The 21,957-nt window shown below is 39.5% G+C and overlaps 1 protein-coding gene across 1 annotated transcript in view; it reads left to right on the plus strand.

Moving 5' to 3' along the window:
• CCDC169 (coiled-coil domain containing 169) overlaps positions 1 to 21,957 on the plus strand; it is a 69,577-nt gene that overhangs the window by 13,900 nt on the left and 33,720 nt on the right. The window contains exons 3-5 of the mRNA XM_089690853.1: positions 8,075 to 8,185; positions 13,482 to 13,522; positions 15,776 to 15,874. Coding sequence (XP_089546979.1) covers positions 8,075 to 8,185; positions 13,482 to 13,522; positions 15,776 to 15,874 — 251 coding nt within the window. The remainder of the gene's footprint in view (positions 1 to 8,074; positions 8,186 to 13,481; positions 13,523 to 15,775; positions 15,875 to 21,957) is intronic.

A 21,957-nucleotide genomic window follows, 5' to 3' on the forward strand; every position in this document is an offset into this window, starting at 1 on the left:
GTTCGGGGCATCTCTATGCAATTCAATCACTTTAAGAATTTTTTGTCTTGATGATGATACATCAGGCAGTATAGGGAGGTAGTTACATATTCTAGGCTTTCAGGTAGCAGACCCAGCTACTGCACGACGAGCTTTGGGAATTCTAGCCACAGATTTTAGCACGGTTGTTTGTTTACTAGAGAGAATTTATCAGTTTGGCCATTGACCCCTCCATGTCACCTCTTAGTGACCCTTTAAGTGGGCTTTGATGTCCAGGAGGCAGCAAGCCTTCTCTATAATGGGGCCACTAAGATTAGCTCTCACAACGGTCTCATGATCAGAAGACGTGACTGAGAGCTGCCAGTGACAGCTCGGTCAGTGCACTGGGATCGCACAGTGAGTGTGCTCCCAGCACACAACCTTATGTTGCCATAGATATGTGTAACAGCTGGGCATTAAATCCCACTCCACCTACCACTGCATATATGCGTTACATTGTTGGCAAGAGGTTACTGACTAAAAATGCTCTTTAAAAAAGCACCTGAATTATAAATGCCCCTTTTACCTTCCTATTTCCATCTGTCTTTCCTGCATCAGTCCAAGTATCATGCTTTGTCCAGTTTCTATAAGTCTGATGGCTGGTACCTTTTCTGCTATGATGGCCATACATGCTTTGATCTCTTTTTCATTTATCCAAATAAAAACGGGATTCTATCAAAACAATGGAATCTGCAATCCATTCTATGAATAGCCATTACTTCCCTTCTGATTGATTTAGACTCCGTTTCAATAAGATTCCATCAAACTGGGTCAATCAACCAGGGTGGAAAATTATCAATTGTGTTTCATCAATCAGGAGCACTGAGATGCTTTTTTCATTAATACAATGGTATTTTGATTAATTAGATTATGCTATTACATGGTGGAAATAAAGAAGAAATTGATGACTTACAATCAAAAGAACCAATCATATTTTAAAGAGTTAATTCTCCTTGAAGCACTTACTGACCACCTGCCCGCACTGTACTGCAGGCAAGCAGCAGCTGTAGAAAAAGTGGCGTAATGGTACGTTACCACTTACTTCCGGGTTTAGGGTGCACACATGCGGGAGCTTGTCAGCTAGTCCCGGCTAATGATTCCTCCAAGGACCTGCTAATCGACTGTGTGCAATCACAGCCCAGTGTTCTGCAGGCATGAGAAACTGAGATCAGTTAGTAAAAGCAGCACACTATATACACATTACATATAATTAGGCACATATCTAACCCCTTAATTGCCCTTGATGTTAACCACTTCCCAGCCAGTGTCATTAGTACAGTGACCGTGTATAAATCACTAATCATTAATGTCACTGGTGACGTCAGTGTCAATTAGTCAGTTTCCCCCCATGTTAGTGTCAGATTGCCTGCCTGTATCGAAGACCTGTTATAAGTCGCTGATCACCGTCATTAGTAGTATACAAAAAATTATAAAATAAAAACTCTAGTATTTTATGCCATAGTTTGTAGGCACTATAACTTTCATGCAAACCAATCAATATACACAGAACACATTTTGCCCATAATTTATGAAGAAATTCGATTTTTCGTTTGGGTACAGCATTGCATGTTTTCCTGAGCTCAAGTAGTTAAAGAGGGCAAGTGGTTAATAGGTTTACTTCATGGATAGGAAAACAATAATACAATATTAAATATTACAATGTCATGTAATGTTACTAATCAAAGTACAAGAGTTATAAATGCAGCTATCTTAAAGCGGAGTTCCACTCGACCTATCAAGAAATAAAAGTCAGCAGCTACAAAAACTGCAGCTGCTGACTTTTAAAAAACAGCCACTTACCTGTCCCTTGGTCCAGTGGTGTGTCCCCTGCAGCTCGTTTCACCGGCCGTCCTGTATTCCAGGAGGCCGGCATCTTCAGTGTGGGCCAGGTACCCACTGCGCATGCGTGAGTAGCGCTGCGCTTCGTGAATGGTCCTGTAGTCTTCTGGGACCTGTCACGTGTCCCAAAAGACTACAGGGAGGGAGGACACCTTCTGTTTCCAATTGCCGCGGCGATCGGACCGGACGTGGGATCGGGTACCTGTCAAATTCAGGTACCCGCTTCCCCCCGCTCCCCAAAGGTGCCAATCCTTAATGGGGAGCGGGGAAGCAGTCCTTAAAGCGGAACTTCCCCTTTTGGGTGGAGCTCCGCTTTAAATAAAAAATGTAATGGGTTAGCAAAATGCATCCTCACCCGGGATAAGTCTGAGCTTTCAGCAGCCCCACACCCGGTCCAGCAGTTGGGAGATTTAAAATCCCCGCTGTTCTCCATCAGCACTGTCAGGACAGGCAAATTGATTTTGATTGGTCAGCACCGTCTCTGTACGGCAGAGAGGGGGTCCAGTGTTAGTTCACCTTTACATTTTTTCTGAACTAACCTTTTAACTATTGATATAAATCCACATCCCTGTGTGTGGCATATCGATCAAATGGGTTGTTGTTTATAGATTGATTGCGCCTATCAGAAAAGATCGATCAGGAAATAAATCAGTCATTTATCAAAGTGCGCATGGCCACCACTAGACCCATAGGAAATGATCAATCTATTGTTTTATACAATGGCCCCAACAGTATTCCTAAACTATGTTATATACAGCGTAGAATGTTTGTATTGTAAATTAATTGAAAGAAGGTAATTTTCTAGGTCAGCAACGTAATTTTATGCAATATATAATTTTTTAGATACGTTATATATATTATTTTTTTATATCCATAGCATTATGTTCCACCACTGACTACAGACTGGTTTTAAAAGTTTTATAATATGTTTGATGCTTGGCAAAATGCACTTTTATGATTCCCAACATATGGTTATATACAAACTAATGGAAAGGCCTTTCACAATCCCCAGGAGTCCACAGCAATGACTAGACAGGTCTTCACTCTACTAAATATTTAAGTGCCTAAGAACAAGTGTTGAAAACTGACTTCAGCTCCATTAAGAACCTGAGTATTATGCAGAGAATTGTAAAACCTCTTTCCTTTCTAGAACTCTGAAAAGGACCAACTTATTTGTCAAGGTTATCATTGGCAAAGAATTAGCAGCTCACTATTTAATGATGTGCATGGATCTACCAATGAGAATATAGCTTTCATTAGTCTGACTGTCTCTGTTCAGTTTTATTGAGCTGTATACTACATTATAACACTTTTTTGGAATTGTGTGTGCCATCTTTTGTCAATTATTACTAAAGGAGTGTATTTATAAAAACTTTGTAGAGCTGTGAAACAGCATATACATTCGTTCTGTGTGAATGGGGACAAAACCAAATGTTATTAAGCAATTTTTTTCTCAAGGTTGAATGTTTTTCATTCATATAGATAATGATGATAATAATAATAATAAAAAAGTAATGGTCATAATACAGTGCTTTCCTGATTCACTTTATTTTTTATAAATAATAAGATTCAACCAAAAGAGAAAATCGCCTAATAACATTTGTCTTGCCCCCATTCTCCCAGAACGAATGTACATGCCGTTTCACAGGAAAAACAGCTCTGCAGATTTTTTTTTTTTAATTAAGTGTATATTCTGTATACCAGTTTTTTAAAAAGTGTATGATTATTATTATTATTACACAGTATTTATAAAGCGCCAATAGTTCGCTCAGCGCTGTACATTACAAAGGGGGACAGAACATGTGACAGAACAATACCAATACAATGCAAAACATGAGGGGATTGAGGGCCCTGCTCTTTCGAGCTTACAATCTAGGAGGATGCTGAAGCAGGAGTAATTGACTCTTCCCTAAAGGTACACATTATACCATTTATTGCTGAAAATATGCATTTAGTCCAGTAATAAATATTACCCATTGTATCCCATAAGTGCTGATTTATTAGGCATGTGCTTTGGTCCCCATGCACTCAACAGTCAGCTTTTAACACAACCCTTCCTTTTCTGCATGTATTTCTTGCTAATCACACTAATGGGGACGTTTATAAAGGAACATACATTCCACATTAATAATTATGCTACTAAAATTGTGCATGCTGTAAATTGCATCCAGCATTGTTCCTGTTTCTTCATGCTGGAGGCTGTCATTTTGTTGAAGCACAGAACCCCTGGGCAGCATTAAATCTTTAGGCTATCAGCAGATTGGCCTCTACAAATTCAGCACAGTGCAGAAAAATAGAGAGCAACTGAGCATGTGCAGAGCAGGGTGAGACAGTGTATTACTGGATTTTAAACATTATAGGCAATTATCTTTAATGTTGTACATAGCTTTATGTCTTCAATGTTTTACATAATTATACCTGTTAAAGGGGCCAGCATGATGTGATCTAGCAGGACTTAATTTTCTGACTATTGTAATTGCAGCACCCAGCATTTTATTTACTAGTTTGTCTGCTTTAAAAATATATATAATGTTTGGGGGTTCAAAGTAATTTCCTAGCAAAAAGTACAGATTTTTTTCATGTGAACAAAAAGTGTCAGAAAAGGCTTGGTCTTCAGGTGGTTAGAAGAGTGAGTGATGTGTGGCATAAACTTCTAATGCTGGGCATAAAGCGCCCCACCCCTTAAATTACCGCTTTTTGAAATGTAGAATTTTTTTTTTTAGTTTTTGGAAAATGAGAAATCAATAACTCCTAGATTGTAAACTCAGAGGAGCAGGGCCCTCCTATCCCTCTTGTATTGAACTGTAGTGTTGCTGTATTCTCTCCCATTATATTGTAAAGCGCTGAGCAAACTGTTGGCGCTATATAAATCCTGTATAATAATAATAAAAATAAATAAATGTTTTGCACAAAATTGTCACTTAAATGATTTATTGCTCACACATGCCATTGGTATATGTGGAATTACTCCCCAAAATACATTCTTTTACTTTTCCCAAGTATGGGAATACCACATTTGAGAGACTTTTTGGCAGTCTAGCCAAGTACAGGACCCCAAAATCCAATAAGCACCTTCAGACTTTTAAAGGGCTTTATTTCCTCATTACACTTCCTGACAACTTATCACAGTTTCTGAGACCCTGAAATGCCAGAATAGTATGAAACCCCCAAAAATTACCACTTTTTTGGAAAGTAGACACCTCAAGTAATTTGATAAAAAGCATGGTGAGTATTTTTCAGATCTCGTTTGTTGCCACAAGTTTTTGAAAAATGAAGAAAGAAAAGAAACTTATTTTTTCTTTTTTTTTATTTTCGCAACCTTGTGTGGAAAAATGAGATCTGTAAAATGCCTCTTTTTAAATTCCTTGGGGTGTCTACTTTCCAAAAAGGGGTAATTTTGGGGGGTTTGGTGCTATCCTGGCATTTCAAGGCCTCCGAAACTGTGATAGGTAGTGAGGAAGTGAAATGAGGAAGTTACACACCTTCAGGCTTTCAAAGTGGTCACTGGATTTCAGGCTCCTGTATGTGGCTAGGCTCCCAAAAAGTCTCACACATGTGATATCCCCATACTCGTTAGAAGTAGCAGAATGTATTTTGGGGTGTAATTCCACATATACCCATGGCTTGTGTGAACAATATATCATTTTAGTGACAACGTTGTGTAAGAAAGAAAAAAAAAATGTTTTTGTCATTTTCCAAAAACTTGTAGAAAAAAAAAAAATCTTCCATGGACTCAATATCCCTCTCAGCAGATAACTTAGGGTGTCAAGTTTCCAAAAAGGGGTCATTTGGGGGTGTTTGTACTATCCTGGTATTTTAGCACCTCAAGAAATGTGATAGGCAGTGAGAAAGTAAAAGCTGTGAAAATTCTATTATCTATACCATAGTTTGTAGATGCTATAACTTTCACACAAAGCAATCAATATACACTTATTGGGATTTGTTTTACCAAAAACATAGCAGAATACATTTGAGTTTTTTGGATATTTTTTATGACAGAAATGAGAAAATATTGTTTTTTTTCAAAATGTTCAGTCTTTTTTTGTTTATAGCACGAAAAATAAAAAGTGCACAGGTGATCAAATGCCACCAAAATAAAGCTCTATTTGTGTGAACGAAAGGACAGAAATTTTGTTTGCATACAGCTTTGCATGACTGCACAATTTTCAATTAAACTAGTGCAATGCTGTATAGCAAAAAATTGTGTAAATTGCAGTATCTATACCAGGGGTGGGCAAACTTTTTGATTTGAGGGCCGCAATGGGTTCATATATTGGACCCGGGGGCCGGACTAGCTGCTGGCCGGCCCAGCCACTACCATGCTATCCATAGTAAGTATTGTAATATTCCCCCATAGTAAGCATAGTAATTAATCCCCCATATAGTAATTCATCCCCCATAGTAATTCATCCCCCATAGTAATTCATCCCCCATATAGTAATTCATCCCCCATAGTAATTCATCCCCCATAGTAATTCACCCCCCATATAGTAATTCATCCCCCATAGTAATTCATCCCCCATATAGTAATTCATCCCCCATATAGTAATTAATCCCCCATATAGTAATTCATCCCCCATAGTAATTCATCCCCCATATAGTAATTCATCCCCCATAGTAATTCATCCCCCATATAGTAATTCATCCCCCATAGTAATTCATCCCCCATATAGTAATTCATCTCCCATATAGTAATTCATCCCCCATAGTAATTCATCCCCCCTATAGTAATTCATTCCCCATATTGTGTCAATTCACTTACCTTTGCTCCGCGTGTTCCTCTCGCCGTGTTCCCGCGCCGTTCCGGTCTTCAGGGCGGACTGTGAGAGGAGAGGAGTTCGTCACGCTGCCCCGCCTACATCCTGACAGCCAATGTTTGCCACGCTCCGCGGGCCGGAATAAAAGGTCCGCCGGGCCGTAGTTTGCCCATTGCTGATCTATACCATAGTTTGTAGACGCTATAACTTTAACATAAAGCAATCAATATACAATTTTTGGGATTTTTTTTTACCAAAAACATGTATCAGAATACATTTTGGCCTACATTTATGACTAACTTTGAGTTTACTATATATTTTTTATAGCCGAAAGTAAAAAATATAGTTTTTTTCAAAATGTTCGGTCTTTTTTTGCTTATAGCACAAAAAATAAAAACCGCACAGATGATAAAATGCCACCGAAAGAAAGCTCTATTTGTGTGAAGAAAAGGACGTAAATTTAGTTTGGGTACAGCATTGCATGACCATGCAATTACCAGTTGAAATAGTGCAGCGTCGAATAGCAAAAAAAGGCCTGGTCTGAAAGGGGGGTAAATCCTCTGGAGGGCAAGTGGTTAAAGTAGTGCAGTGTCATATAGCATAAAATGGCCTGGTGATGAAGGGGGTAAAACCATCTGAAGCTGAAGTGCCTAATGTGTGTTCTTGATGTCTACTGTATGTGTGTATAAGTAAAATGTTTTATGTATTTGTAGAAAGCCATGGCTAAATAAGAAAACGTGGTTTCCAAAACTTGCACCCAAAACGTATTCATGTAGCCATTGAAAGGTAGTAAAATGTAGTAAATGCTTTGCACTCAGTCCTGAGTTTCAAAATGTATTCATACAAAAGCAAACTGCAAACACAGAGCATCCAGTAATGTGTTTCATCCCCTTAGGGCCTTAATCATAGTTTTAATTAAAGCCTCATAGGGCTGAAATGCAATCGAGGACTCCCTGTATTTGACTCAATAAACTTTGGAACTTGGGACTGAGTGCAGAACATTCACTACATTTGTCTCTGAACAGTATACGAAAGCCTTCTCTTGCAACAGTGTTTCCTGCAGAATTATAGACTGATAGGATTGAGCAGAAATGCATTTTGTTAATATATTAGCCAATTATTATTATTATACAGGACTTATATAGCACCGACAGTTTGCTCTGCGCTTTAAAAGTATCTCCTACATTTTTATTTTCCTACTGTTACATACAGGGGCGGACTGACAACTCATGGGGCCCCCGGGCAATAGGGGATCATGGGGCCCCTGTGTCCTTGCCCAAACTCAAAAAAACCTATGAAAAAGGTACCAGGGGCATCTTATGGGGCCCCCTACTGACCCTGGGCCCTCGGGCAGTGCCCGAGTTTCCAAATGGTCAGTCCGCCCCTGGTTACATATGGCTAACACAGTACAACACATTATTGCTTTCTTTATGGCTGAAATTTTCTTTTTTTTGTTTCAGGCAATGAATGGAAAACAAGGTATGAGACACAGATTGAATTTAACAGACAACTAGAACGGCAAATTCGTATGCTTCAAGAAAAATCTGAGCACATACGAGGCAATCCAACAGGTATGTTCCCTGAATATACACTCACCGGCCACTTTATTAGGTACACCTGTTCAATTGCTTGGTAAAACTAATTGCTAATCAGCCAATCACATGGCAGCAACTCAATGCATTTAGGCATGTAGACGTGGTGATGATGACTTGCTAAAGTTCAAACCGAGCGTCAGAATGGGGAAGAAAGGGGATTTAAGTGACTTTGAACATGGCATTGTTCTTGATGCCAGACAGGCTGGTTTGAGTATTTCAAAATCTGCTGATCTACTGGGATTTTCACACATAACCATCTCTTGGGTTTACAGAGAATGGTCTAAAAAAGAGTAAATATCCAGTGAGTGGCAGTTTGTGGATGAAAATGCCTTGTTGATGTCAGAGGTCAGAGAAAAATGGGTAGACTGGTTGCTGCGACATTCAGATGGTAGGGTCAGAATTTGGTGTAAACAGCATGAAACCACCACCACCTGCCTTGTCTCAACAGTTCAGGCTGGTGGTGGTGGTGGTGGTGTTGGTGGTGTAATGCTGTGGGGAATATTTTCTTGGCACTAGCAAGGTGTACCTAATAAAGTGGCCAGTGAGTGTAAATGAAGTGGTAGTGATGACACTGTTATCAGAAGGAATTGTAGATGGATGCATCCTGGAGGCACATTTAATGAGGAATAAATTGAGATTTACTGTGTAGATTTATTTATTATTTATTTCAGGTACTTATATAGCGCCGTCCATTTATGCAGCGCTTTACATATATATTGTACATTCACATCAGTTCCTAACCCTCAAGGGGCATACAATCTAAGGTCCCTAACTTGTATTCATACATACTAGGGACAATTTAGACAGGAGCCAATTAACCTACCAGCATGTCTTTGGAGTGTGGGAGGAAACCGGAGTACCCGGAGGAAACCCGTGCAGGCACAGGGAGAACATGCAAACTCCAGGCAGGTGGTGTCGTGGCTGGGATTCGAACCAACGACCCTAGTACTGCCAGGCGGAAGTACTAACCATTTAGCCACTGTGCTGCCCATAGTGTAGATCATTAAAAGGCTGTTAAATGCCAAAGTGTGTACAATTATTAAAAATGTATATAAATAAAGTATAAAACCTGGTTATGATCAGGGTATCCTCTACATATTAGTAGTAGAATAAGGGTTTACTGTACACCTGTTGTACCCCAAGGAATGTTCCTGTTGGTTTGAGAGGCTGCCCTTCATAATGATCTGTGAATATGAACATCTTGGAGGTAGGTGCATTGATTGACTCTACCAAGAAGTGTGGAACTTTGTAGATTACAGGGCTACCAGACTGCAGAAGAGAGCAATTAACTATGTGTGCATGCACTAGATCAGCCTTTCTCAGCCTTTCCAACACAGAGGAACCCTTGAAATAACTTTCCGATATCAGGCGAGTACATCCTACCGAACCAATTTGTCTAGTATTTCCCCATCGGACTTTAAAGTCCCTCCCATAATGCGCAAGGTTTTCAATTAGGTATATATATCGCTTCTCCAAGAAACTCACTTCTCCTGCACATCGGCACCTAAATTTCTTACTGCAAGATATCCAACATTCTATGTGTCGAATAGCCCAGATAAAAAGAGGGGAGTAGTGATGTGCCTAGCTAAAAAGGTTCCCTTTATCCCCAATGTTGTTATCAGAGGCAAAGAGGGTCGATATATATTGGCGGCAGGGAAAATTAACGAACATGCTGTTACATTTATATCCTACTATGCACCCAACTCGGGTCAAGTACTTTTCTTTAACAAGATGCTTGAGGTTCTGATGCCTCATGTGGTGGGCCATGTAATCATAGGTGGGGACACCAACACACCCCTAGATCAGACTCTAGACAAATCAAACCCCTATAAGGCGACTCTGAAACACATCCCAAACCAGGGGGTCTTCCTGGCTCACCTACTACATTCTTTTGACCTAGTGGAGGTATAACGTGACAACAGTCCCACAACCAGAGACTACACATATTACTCACATGTACATAAACCTTACTCCAGGATCGACCATGTGTTCACATTGTCTCCTCTATTACCTTTCATTAAATCAGCCAAATATTATCCACCACATGGTCAGATCGCTCCGTGGTTCAGATACTGATTTCTGAGTTGTGGACAAAGCCCAGACACTCAGAATGGTGTTTAAATGCATCATTATTAAATGACCCTGTTATTTTCTGGGAAGTGGAAGCGGCCATTCATCAGTATTTTCTGGACAATGTATATATGATATGATGTGTGGCTTTGTCCATTTTTTTTGATCACTCTTTTGTATGGTGATTTGTCAACAATAAAATTTTTTCATGTGCAGCAATCCAATTTTCTTTTTTCTATATATGGCCTTTGGGAGGGCCTGATTGCTATGCACTGTGATTGATCACCGTTGTGCACCCCACCTATAGAAATATATATATATATATATATATATATATATATATATATATATATAGGAAACCTTAAAGTGGTCCTCCCACTGTTTTGGCAGGGAGCAGTCCACGTTGACAATAAAGGATAAGTTTACTTGGATAAAATTCATTAGGAGCATGTTACGCATTACACCTATATTTAGAGCGTAATGTGTAACATGCTCCAGGTCTGGCCCCTTCGAACACTGCCAGTGGTTGGGGATTCTCTCTTCGCACCTGCTGACACTTTTCAAAAACAGCGTGCCTGTGGGGGGCTACTCCCACGCAGCTGCCTCATTAATCTCTGAATAAATGAACTACAAGTCCCATCTTATACTGCGGCATACAGCTTGTAGTTCTCAATAAACTGCAAGGACGCTGTTGAGAGCCTTTTTTAGTTCATTGACACTTATTCCAGGTATGGGCAGGAGGTACGGACAGGTTAGCTGGAGACCATTCCTGCAGGAGTCTGCAGGAGTCCCAAAATCTTCTGATCATGAGTGCAATGGTCTGCAGGCTCATCAGGAAAAAAAATAATAAATACACTTTTTTTTCCTGCAAAAATGTGTATTTATTATTTTTTCTTAAAGGTCAATTTACAGTTGTGACCAAAATTATTCAACCCCCAATGCTGTAAAGGGGTTTAGGGACTATAGTGTACATTTGGAATTGTATTCAGAATCAAATCCTACAAGGACGTTGTAACTACCCAAATGCAACTAAAATGACATCAATTGTTTATGTAATACAGTAGTAAATGGTTCTTATGTGGTTTCTTCATTGCCACAATTATTCAACCCCTTAAAGACTACCACTCTGAAGAACAGAGGTTCATACAGGTGCTTTCCATCAGGTATTGAAAACACCTGTGGATGTCACCGAGCAGCAATCAAGCATAATAAGCACCAATTAGGCAGCTTTAAAATGACTGTGATACTCAGCTCCTTCTAGACATTTACTGGTGTGGTTACAAACATGGTGAAGGCAAGAGAATGGTCCAGGAAGACAAGAGAAGAGGTGATTTCTCTTCACAGGAAGGGCAATGGCTATAAGAAGATTGCAAAGATGTTAAACATACCAAGAGACACCTTAGGAAGCATCATTCGCAAATTCAAGGCAAAGGGCACTGTTGAAACGCTACCTGGTCGTGGCAGAAAGAAGATGCTGACTTCGACTGCTGTGCGCTACCTGAAGCGTAGAGTGGAGAGAAGTCCCCGTGTGACTGCTGAGGAACTGAGAAAAGATTTGTCAGATGTGGGTACAGAAGTTTCAGCCCAGACAATAAGACGCACACTGCGTAATGAAGGCCTCCGTGCCAGAACTCCCAGGCGTACCCCCTTGCTGTCTCCAAAGAATAAGAAGAGTCGACTGCAGTATGCCAAAAGCCATGTGGACAAACCACAAAAGTTGTGGGATAGTGTTCTGTGGACTGATGAAACAAAATTAGAACTGTTTGGGCCCATGGATCAACGCTATGTTTGGAGGAGGAAGAACAAGGCCTATGATGAAAAGAACACCTTGCCTACTGTGAAGCATGGTGGAGGGTCAATCATGCTTTGGGGCTGTTTTGCTTCTGCAGGTACAGGGAAGCTTCAGCGTGTGCAAGGTACCATGAATTCTCTTCAGTACCAGGAGATATTGGATGGAAACGTGATGCAGTCCGTCACACACCTGAGGCTTGGGAGACGTTGGACCTTTCAACAGGACAATGATCCCAAGCATACCTCCAAGTCCACTAGAGCATGGTTGCAGAGGAAAGGCTGGAACATTTTGGAGTGGCCATCGCAGTCACCAGACTTAAATCCGATTGAGAACCTCTGGTGGGACTTAAAGAAAGCAGTTGCAGTGCGCAAGCCTAAGAATGTGACTGAACTGGAGGCCTTTGCCCATGAAGAATGGGCGAAGATACCCGTAGATCGCTGCAAGACACTTGTGTCAAGCTATGCTTCACGTTTAAAAGCTGTTATAACTGTAAAAGGATGCTGTACTAAGTACTAAGATTGAATGTCACTTGGGGGTTGAATAAAACTGATAATGCTGTGAGCACAGAAAAGACATTTGTGGTTATTTCATTATAACTGTTATGTTATATTTGTCTGACCTACAAGTGCCTCTTTAATGTAAATGTAAGCAAGATGACTGAATGATCAAAAGCAATGTCAAACTGGCCAAAACACTCAATTTCAGTGGGGGTTGAATAATTTTGGTCACAACTGTAGCCTTTAATAAAACCACATTAGAAATTCCTCCTGTTGCGTGCACGTGCTGTCTGCCTAATACTATGCATACTTTTTCATTGGACTGCATCTGGGCCCAAAAACCCTACAAGCATGTGCAGTAGCCCACTTTTTTATATATATATATATATATATATATATATATATATTTTTTTTTTTTTTAATTCCAACCTTTATTCCCCTCAGTATCTTCGGCCTGGAAAGGCTGCATCGGATTGATCAGATATAGTATGTTGTGGACACTGAAAGGACCAGACATATGGCTAGACAGTAGTCTATGGACCATATAGTTGCCCTGGCCCAAGGATCCTCTGGCTGTAGTCTTGACTGTGTAGTAGATTTTTATTCATATATATTTATTTAAAAGGCAGTCTTTACTGTTTTTTTTTATTTTGCTGTAAAAATTAAAGAGTGTAGCAGTGCATTTGTTGCTATAGGTCATGCTAGATCTTATTTATTGATTGATTTTTGTTTTCTTTAAGAAAATGAAATAGAATATCTGAGTGGTTACTATGGTCATTGATTCCACTTCTCTTCTCACCCTCTCATTAAGTTTTTATATATTCAGAGTGTGGTGGTGTTGTCTGGGCCAGTCGTGAAAATCCTGAAAATATCCTACATTTTAGTCATATGTCATATGTTTTATCTGTTTTAGATCGTCTGTCATCCATTCGTTCCTATGACCAAATGCCTGAAGTAAGTAAGCTGAATTCCTTGTAGACAGAAAAGTGAATTCAACATTTTATCCAATAATACATAATTTCAATGTATTTTAAAGCACCTGTATTTGACCTACTATCAGCCTTTTTGCACTCCCTGTACAGCAGACTCAGGTAGAGTCAGTCAGTCAGTAGTAAAAGTACTGGTTAGTAGTTCTTCAATACACCTGTGCTAACTGGGGGAATGCTGATAGGAGGAGAGAGCAGTGTGACAAAGAGATTAGCTCATCAGTCCATTTCTTTATATTTCACTATCCAATCACATGCTGGGGGAGGGGCACAAGCTGTAAGTATTACTTAAAGTGTTGCTAAACCCACAACAGTAAAATCAGTCTGTATATACATAAAGCATGCTTATCATACTCACTGTGGAACCTAAGGGGATAATCCTCCGCTTTGTGTAAAAAGGATGTTTGATCCTGTCTTCTCTGATCCTCCCCTTCTTCTACAGTCTCCAATCCATCTGCTGATAGAACAGAGCCCTGGGGGCAAGCTGCACATGTTCAGTTTAGTGTGTATTGCTAGAGAGTTTTTTTGACATTTGTGTGCTGTTGTAGGTGACCTCATTCTAGAAATGCTAGTTGCCTGGCTGTTGTGACTACACTACCTCCTGAGGGCTGACTTAGCAGAGATAGCATAATAATAATAAATATTAAATAATAGTAATATTATTATTTAATATTCATTATTATTAGTATTATGCATAGCATAGAAGTCATTCAAATCAGTTTTGACTTTATTGGCATGCTTCTTTAAGGTTAGAAACTATGAAAGCCAATGGATCAGCATTATGGACACTCAACTAGCATTTTTAGAAGGAGGTCAGCATTACACATACAATATCTTTTCCAACAAGTTCTCTGCATGAGGTTGCAATGTGTTTTTTTTTTGCAGACTAGTGCTGTGTTTGCACATTAAGGGTTTGTGTAGGGCTTGGTCCATTGTGTTGTTTACGTTGGGCTGATTCCAGCACAATCAGGGCCCACCACCCACAGCTTCATAGGATAACTGAAACTCATGAGCTGCCAATCCACAGTGCACATGTGCACCTGGCTGTTTTGCCCAGTACCTGTCCTATTCTAGTGCTTTGCAAAACAACCAGAGGGCCACTTGGTGTAGACGGAGCTCAGTATACTAAAAGATGCATGACTTGACAAGGACAAGTAATGCTTCATTTGCCTCATCTGTTCACAGCTGCAGCTTTCAGTTATGTTAAAATCATTCACTTCATAAATCAACAGAATTTTAAAGAAAGGTTTGAAACATATTTTAACTCATGTTGACTTTCTGAAGCTTTAGTGTAGAAACCATATGTGGACACTAGGGGGCATCTCCACCTCTCAGAGCTGTTTTTTTATAGATTCAGGAAGCACTTTTTTTAATGCAAATGTACAAAATTCTAATAAAAACGTTGGCTTTAAAAAACATTTAGTTTTTTATGCACTGCTATAATTATTATTATTTTTATTATTACTATTATTATCATTTTTTTATTATTATTATTATTATTATTATTATTATTATTATTATTAAACATTTATTTTTATTTAAAATAATAATATTAATTTATACGTTATTTGTGTTATTATTTAATGATCCCTGTTATTGTACTCAGTAGTAATTTTTAATAATATTATTATTGCTACTATATATTATTATTGATATTAATAATCATCATTATAATTTTTTATTATTCATTATCAATGATTATAATACACTTCGTTATTTTTATTTAATAATAATAATACATTTTATTATTTGTTAATATGTATTATTTTGATTGATTTAATAACTATTACTGTTTAATAATAGGAAAAATCATTTTTATTATTATTATTATCATAATAATCAGTATTTTTATTTATTAACATAATAATATTAACACAGGATTTACATAAACAAGAGGGTTATGAAGTCTCTTTTTGTGAGATCTTAGTCTAAAGCAGGGGTCTCCAAACCTTTTAGTAAGGGCTTCACCTTTGGCATCCAGAAGTGCCAATTGGAGATGCCCTGTACATCCATATGTGACAGAGCACACAGGTATGCAATATATATACTTACATAAGTCCAAGATGGACCAATGTAACCATGCAGTAAAACGTATACTTGGAAACCAGCTTTAAAAAAATTATATTATGATACATAAATGCATGCAGCGTTGTATTCATTAATATATTTCTGCCTGAAGTTTTAATGTCGGTTTTAATGTCCTTCCTTTATGTACTTTCAGGGTGCATTAAACCAGTATCTAAAGCGGTTGGAAGATGAGAAGAGTTTAATAGAAAATCAATTAAAAGATTTTGAACTTCGAATAGAACAAGAAGCGAAGGTATTTCAGAGAGATGTGTACAATGTGCTACAGAAACTGGTGTACAACCATTTGTTGAAGACTGCTCCATTTACAAATAGAATGTCAAATGGGCAAAAGATGGTTTGAAAAAAGTGAATTTCATACCACAGTACTTGGTGTCATTCTGGACTCCAACCTATCCTTCCAGCCCCAAGTCCAATCTTTAACAAACTCGTGCAGACTCCACCTCCGCAACATCACCAAAATCTGCACGTTCCTAACCCCAGAAACCACTAAACAGCTCATCCACTTCCTCATCATATCACGACTCGATTACTGCAACTCCCTCCTCACTGGCCTGCCTCGCCACAGGCTATCCCCACTTCAATCGATCCTGAATACGGCAGCCAGACTCATTCACCTTTCCAACCGCTCCATCTCCGCCACCCCCCTCTGCCAATCCCTCCACTGGCTTCCGATTGCGCAACGGATCAAATTCAAAATCCTAACACTGACGTACAAAGCTGTCCACCATACTGCCCCGAACTACGTCACTGACCTAATATCCAAGTACCGCCCAGCACGCACACTCCGCTCCTCACAAGACCTCCTTCTCTCTAGTTCCCTGGTCTCCTCCTCCCATGCCCGCCTCCAGGACTTCTCCAGGGTGTCACCCATCCTCTAGAACTCTCTGCCCCAACCCATCAGATTATCACCTACTCTCCTCTCCTTTAGGCACACCCTGAAAACCCACCTCTTCAGGGAAGCCTACCCCACCCCCTGCTAACTTGCCGACCTCCTCCACTCTTCCTACCACTCCATCCCCCACAACTATCTCCTCCTGTACCACCATCCCCTCCCTCCTAGATTGTAAGCTCGAAAGAGCACGGCCCTCAATCCCCTCATGTTTTGCATTATATTGTATTGTTATTGTTCTGTCCCCCTTTGTAATGTACAGCGCTGAGCGAACTATTGGCGCTTTATAAATACTGTATAATAATAATAATACCCTCAATTCTACAGCACGTGTTGTAAACCTGTTGTTAGTTTATGGAGTCTAACCTGGAAACATAAATGTAATGAAAACACCTAGAGGAGCCACCTATACCTGTTGATTTCCTCCTTGGAGCCCAGAACCTGCTAGTTCTCATTTATACAAATCTTGGGCCGGATTCACACTGTTCCTTTGTGGTCATGCACACAGATTAGCACACAATGTGAGTAAATGAATGTTAAAGCAGGCCATTTGTTTTGAATGGGCTGCTAGCGCACTCCATCACAAGCAAATCCACACAGACCCTTTTTACTTCCATTCATTAAAGCAAACAGTGAGGATCTTAATCACTGTATTATGGTGGTAGTAGGTTTAAAAAAAACAGTCTAGGGGGCAGACCCTGCTGGTTGCCAGCCCCCATCTGCTAACATAGCCTAGTTTTTTTGCTTAGCATCAAGTGTCATTTATTTTTATTATTGTTATTATTATACATGGTTTATACATATAGCGCACAGTTTGCCCAGTGTTTTACAACATATAGGCAAACAGTAGTTGCAATACAATTCAATACAGGAGGAATCGGAGGGCACTACTTGTTAGAGCTTATCTACAAGGAAGGGAGCAGTTAAAGCTGAACTCTTGGCAAATGTTTTTTTTGTTTTTTCCGTGCAGTGGGGCTGTGCCCACAAGGCACAAGTTAACTGTTCATTTTATTCTAGGGAAGAGGACAGCAAAGATATACTTGCTGTACCTGATCCTTCCCACACAAAACCGGTCCAGCACCCCCGCACTCCAGCAGTCTTGAAAATGGGCTGTTCCTGATGTTATCACGCACAGAGCATGCTCCATAAACAAGGACAGTCCACCACTGGACCATGGTGGAGTGTGGTTTTCCAGAGGATCAAAGGATCAGCTGAGTTTAAACTAAGTGCTCCCCCTTAGAAGAAACAAGCAGTTGACCCATTCATTTTGAGCACAGCCCAACCGCATGGGAAAAAAATTGCCCAGAGTTTGGCTTTAAGAATCTACAGTTCCCTATACTTTGAGAAGCCTGGAGCCTCCTGTTGTTATCATGGTTCATTCTGTGAGCATGATGAGTATGCACTGGACCTTCCATCACCAATCATTGGCCTCTTGGGTTTGTAGGGCTTCTGCTAGGTCTTCAGCTCATATGCTTTATAAGGTTGATGTTTTTGCTTCTGCGGATGCCAATTTTGGACATAAGGTCTTACAGGCAGCAGTGTAACATTTTTGCCTTTGACTTTTCCCATGTGTTTTTCTGTTTAATTATGACCCACCCCTCTGTAAATCGTATGTACTCTCCAGCGCCTCAGGATATGCACAGCCAAAAGGGAAGCCAAGGATACCAGGACAGCGACAACCAAAGGAAATGCTTCAGGGGTGCAGCCCTCCTCAGACAGGGAAATCAGCCACTGGATAAAGAGAAAACAGGTGGCGCACACACCTAGTGCATTATCCAAGGTTTATTGTAAGGAGTGAAAGAATAATAAAAAAAATAAAAACATACTCACAGACAAAGCATGTATCTAAAAAGCATAGAAAAATGACAATGGCCACAACGGCAGGCAAGGTGTTTTCACTGTCAGTGCGGTCAAATGGCTGATGCGTTTTGGGGATGAATCCCTTTCCTCAGAGCTGATGACCAGCCTCTGATGCAGATGTGTGATGAATGGAAAATGGGAGCCTTGCTGGTGATGCCTGTGAGTATGTTTTTATTATTCTTTCACTCCTTACAATAAACCTTGGATAATGCACTAGGTGTGTGCGCCACCTGTTTTCTCTTCACCCCTCTGTAAACACTGGTTGTGACCTTTAAGTGGTCAAGATCTAAGATCTGCACTGTGTCCCTCAACACTGGTTGTGACCTTTAAGTGGTCAAGATCTAAGATCTGCACTGTGTCCCTCAACACTGGTTGTGACCTTTAAGTGGTCAAGATCTAAGATCTGCACTGTATCCCTCAACACTGGTTGTGACCTTTAAGTGGTCAAGATCTAAGATCCGCACTGTGTCCCTCAATGAACGGAAGAGGAAGTAAAAGATAAAACACTTTTATTGGTATATTAGTAAGTGGGGTTACATACAGTATACATTAATAGCATTATGTCTTGTTGGGTTTTTTTATTTATTTATTTATTTATTTTTTTATCAAAGTAAGGAGCACAGGTAATAAATGTCAACAAATCAAGATAAGCTGGCAGACACCAAGAGGTACCATTTATGTCTGACCTTCTTCAGTCACCTCTCTCCAGTTCTCTGTACCTGTGAACAGAGTTGCCCTTTAAGTTAAGAAAAGTAGCAATGTGTTGTAATTAATGTATACTTCTGGTTTTATCTTAACTTTAATCTTCCTGACAGGTCAGTTTTAATGTGAATGTGTGACCAAAGAGTTGCACCAGTGAATAAATAATATATTAAGAGAGATGGATTGAAGCTGACATCCAGTCTGGTGAAGAGCTAGCTTCTTCACATTAAGTACATTACCCTTATCTGGCAGACTAGAATTAAAGAAACGTGTGATCAGCTCTATAGAGTGTTAATTGATGCTCCTATAGTGAGGAGATGTATGATGAAGTGCCTCTGCATTATAAGGATGCTGTGAGAAGTAGCCCAGGAGCTGAGCTCATCATTGACATAATACAACAGTTGTGTTTGCAAAAAAATTAAATGCCAGAACATTTTATTATTCTCCTGAAAGGCATGAAAACTGCAGCATAGATAGAGGGAACAATGGGCAATCTGTCATAAAAATTCCAACCTATTATCCAATTAAGATGAAAGGTGTTCACTGGAGATTTAATACTAATAAAGAGACTCCCAAACCACATGTTTGAGTCATATCTTGTGTAGCAAGAACGAGCATTCCCACTCATGATTTTTTTAAACGTGATTTCCCCGCATATCCGCATGTCATGCATAGGGCAACTCATTCATTTCAATAGACTGCCCTATGCATATTTGCTACCCAAAAGACGTTGCTGCTTCTTTTGGGCAATGAACTTTGCTTGATTTTTAAAGGTGCATTTTGGCAGTTTCATTCACACAGCCGTAATACATTCATAAAAATTTACTGAACGTTAAAGTATAAGTAAAGGCAAAACTTTTTTTTTCATTTTGGAAAGAGTAAGGGAGGGTTATAACCCCATCAGGTTTTTTTTGCCATCTGTGTCCCATAGGTAAGATTTACCTTCACTCAAAGACGAGGCAGGAGATGACATCAGGAAGCCACTTCCAAAGAGTCAAGCTGTGCAAATACTGTTGGCCCATCTCTGGCAGGTAGACAAGGAATGAGGAACTATACTTGTTCTTCTGTGAGATAAACATGGTGATCTGCTCTATTGAGTCTACAGCCAGTATCCTCCCTCATAGTGTGTACAAAACAGATGATTCATAATCTGGTGGCAGATGAAGATATTCTTTCACTCCAGCTCTTGCTTTTCTGACTGTTAGGAAGTTTAGAACTTTTTTTTTGCCTTACCAAGCACATCTTATCTGATTGGCCAAGATGCCTTTATTGTACCTACATTGCCATCAGAGATGACTACAGTAGAGGCAGAACTTCTTGTAGTTGAATGAGTAGAACTGGTAAGTCATTATCTCAATATCTATTCATGCCATTTACAGCAATCATGTTAATCATGTTTACACATTACTGTTCCTCGTGGTAATTTGCACAAGGCATCGCCATTTATAAATAAGTCATAAGCAATAATTATTGCCATAATAGGCTCAGTTCACTAAGATGGATGAGTTATTTTAATTATGTTTGATAACTTAGCAGTGCAGTTGGAGATCAGTCATTTGAAATGTGTAAGGAGTGGCCTCTGATGGTGTATGCAGTGGAACTGTAAGTGACTTGATTTACATTTTTAAATACAGTAATTCTTTTTTTTTTTTTTGTAAATTCTTTATTTTAACAACAGCACACGGTATCAGTTCAGAGGCCAAAGAGAAAAACAAAATTATTTACATCTCCATAACAAAGACCCATACATAGGAACAGAAAGATACAATAATTCTTTGGATTGAGCAATACCCGTAACGTAAATTTCTAGAGGTCTTTGGACAAGGTTTGTATGGCGTAGAGGGAGAGAGGTTTCCCTTAATTGATCTTGGCAACAGCAGGACAAATCAAGTTGGGTTCTCTGGACTAAAAAAGTTAAAGCGGTATTAAACCCAAAACCAAGAATGTAATTACCAATCATTAGATGTGGTGGCTGCATTAGTTTTTTTTTTGTTTTTTTTTTAGGCATTTCCCCTGTTTTTACCTAGTGATCTGGCCAGTAACTCACCTCCTGTATTAGACTGCAACCACTCTGGATGAAAGAGCACACGGGTCACCTTTTCACAGCAGCATTGTCTGTCTGGAGCAGAGGAGTGTTATATCTGCAACACATTTTTTTTTTATTTTGGGGAAATGGTTTTACATCAATAAATAAAAGCTGAGCATTGTAATCCAATGTAATGTTTACTTTTCTTTGTCAGATTAGTATGAAATTTATCATGTATAGGGGGATAGGCGTCTTACTCCAAACCAAGCCATTCCTATATTTTGGTCACACCACAAAACATCACAGAACCACTGGAATACCAATGCAGCCTACAGCTGGGTATACACACATAGTAAGTGTTTTCATTAAACCAGTGGGTAGAATGAAAAAACTGACAGATCCTTACATCAACACAACATATACTGCGGAGTTATTGTATTCTGACAGGGGGCCTCTGCCCCCCCCTTGCCAGAATACACTGATCAGCACTTTCGGCCACTGGCTGCAAGTGCTGATAGAATGCTGGTTTTCCAGCATGACCATTCCACAGAAGCCAACATGTTGCTTGTTAGCTCATATGAAGGCAGGAAAACAAATTGGCCCTGAGTACTACCCCTCTCTCTCTCTGTCAAAGTGCTGCTAGGCAGAGAATTGCAGGAGTCTAAAATGAAATCAAAATCAAATAGTTATACTAGTTGCATTGAAATTGCATTTCATTTGTAATTAACACATTACTGCATTAATATATATATTTTTTTTAATCTGCCAGGAATTTAGCTTAGGGTGGATATAGAAGAGACTGCTGATGACAAATCTAAATCTGCAATTTGCTGGAATT

Source organism: Staurois parvus, unplaced genomic scaffold (genome assembly GCF_062004578.1).
Source record: "Staurois parvus isolate SC_StPar_1 unplaced genomic scaffold, SC_StPar_1.0 ptg000544l, whole genome shotgun sequence".
NCBI classification, from domain to species: domain Eukaryota; kingdom Metazoa; phylum Chordata; class Amphibia; order Anura; family Ranidae; genus Staurois; species Staurois parvus.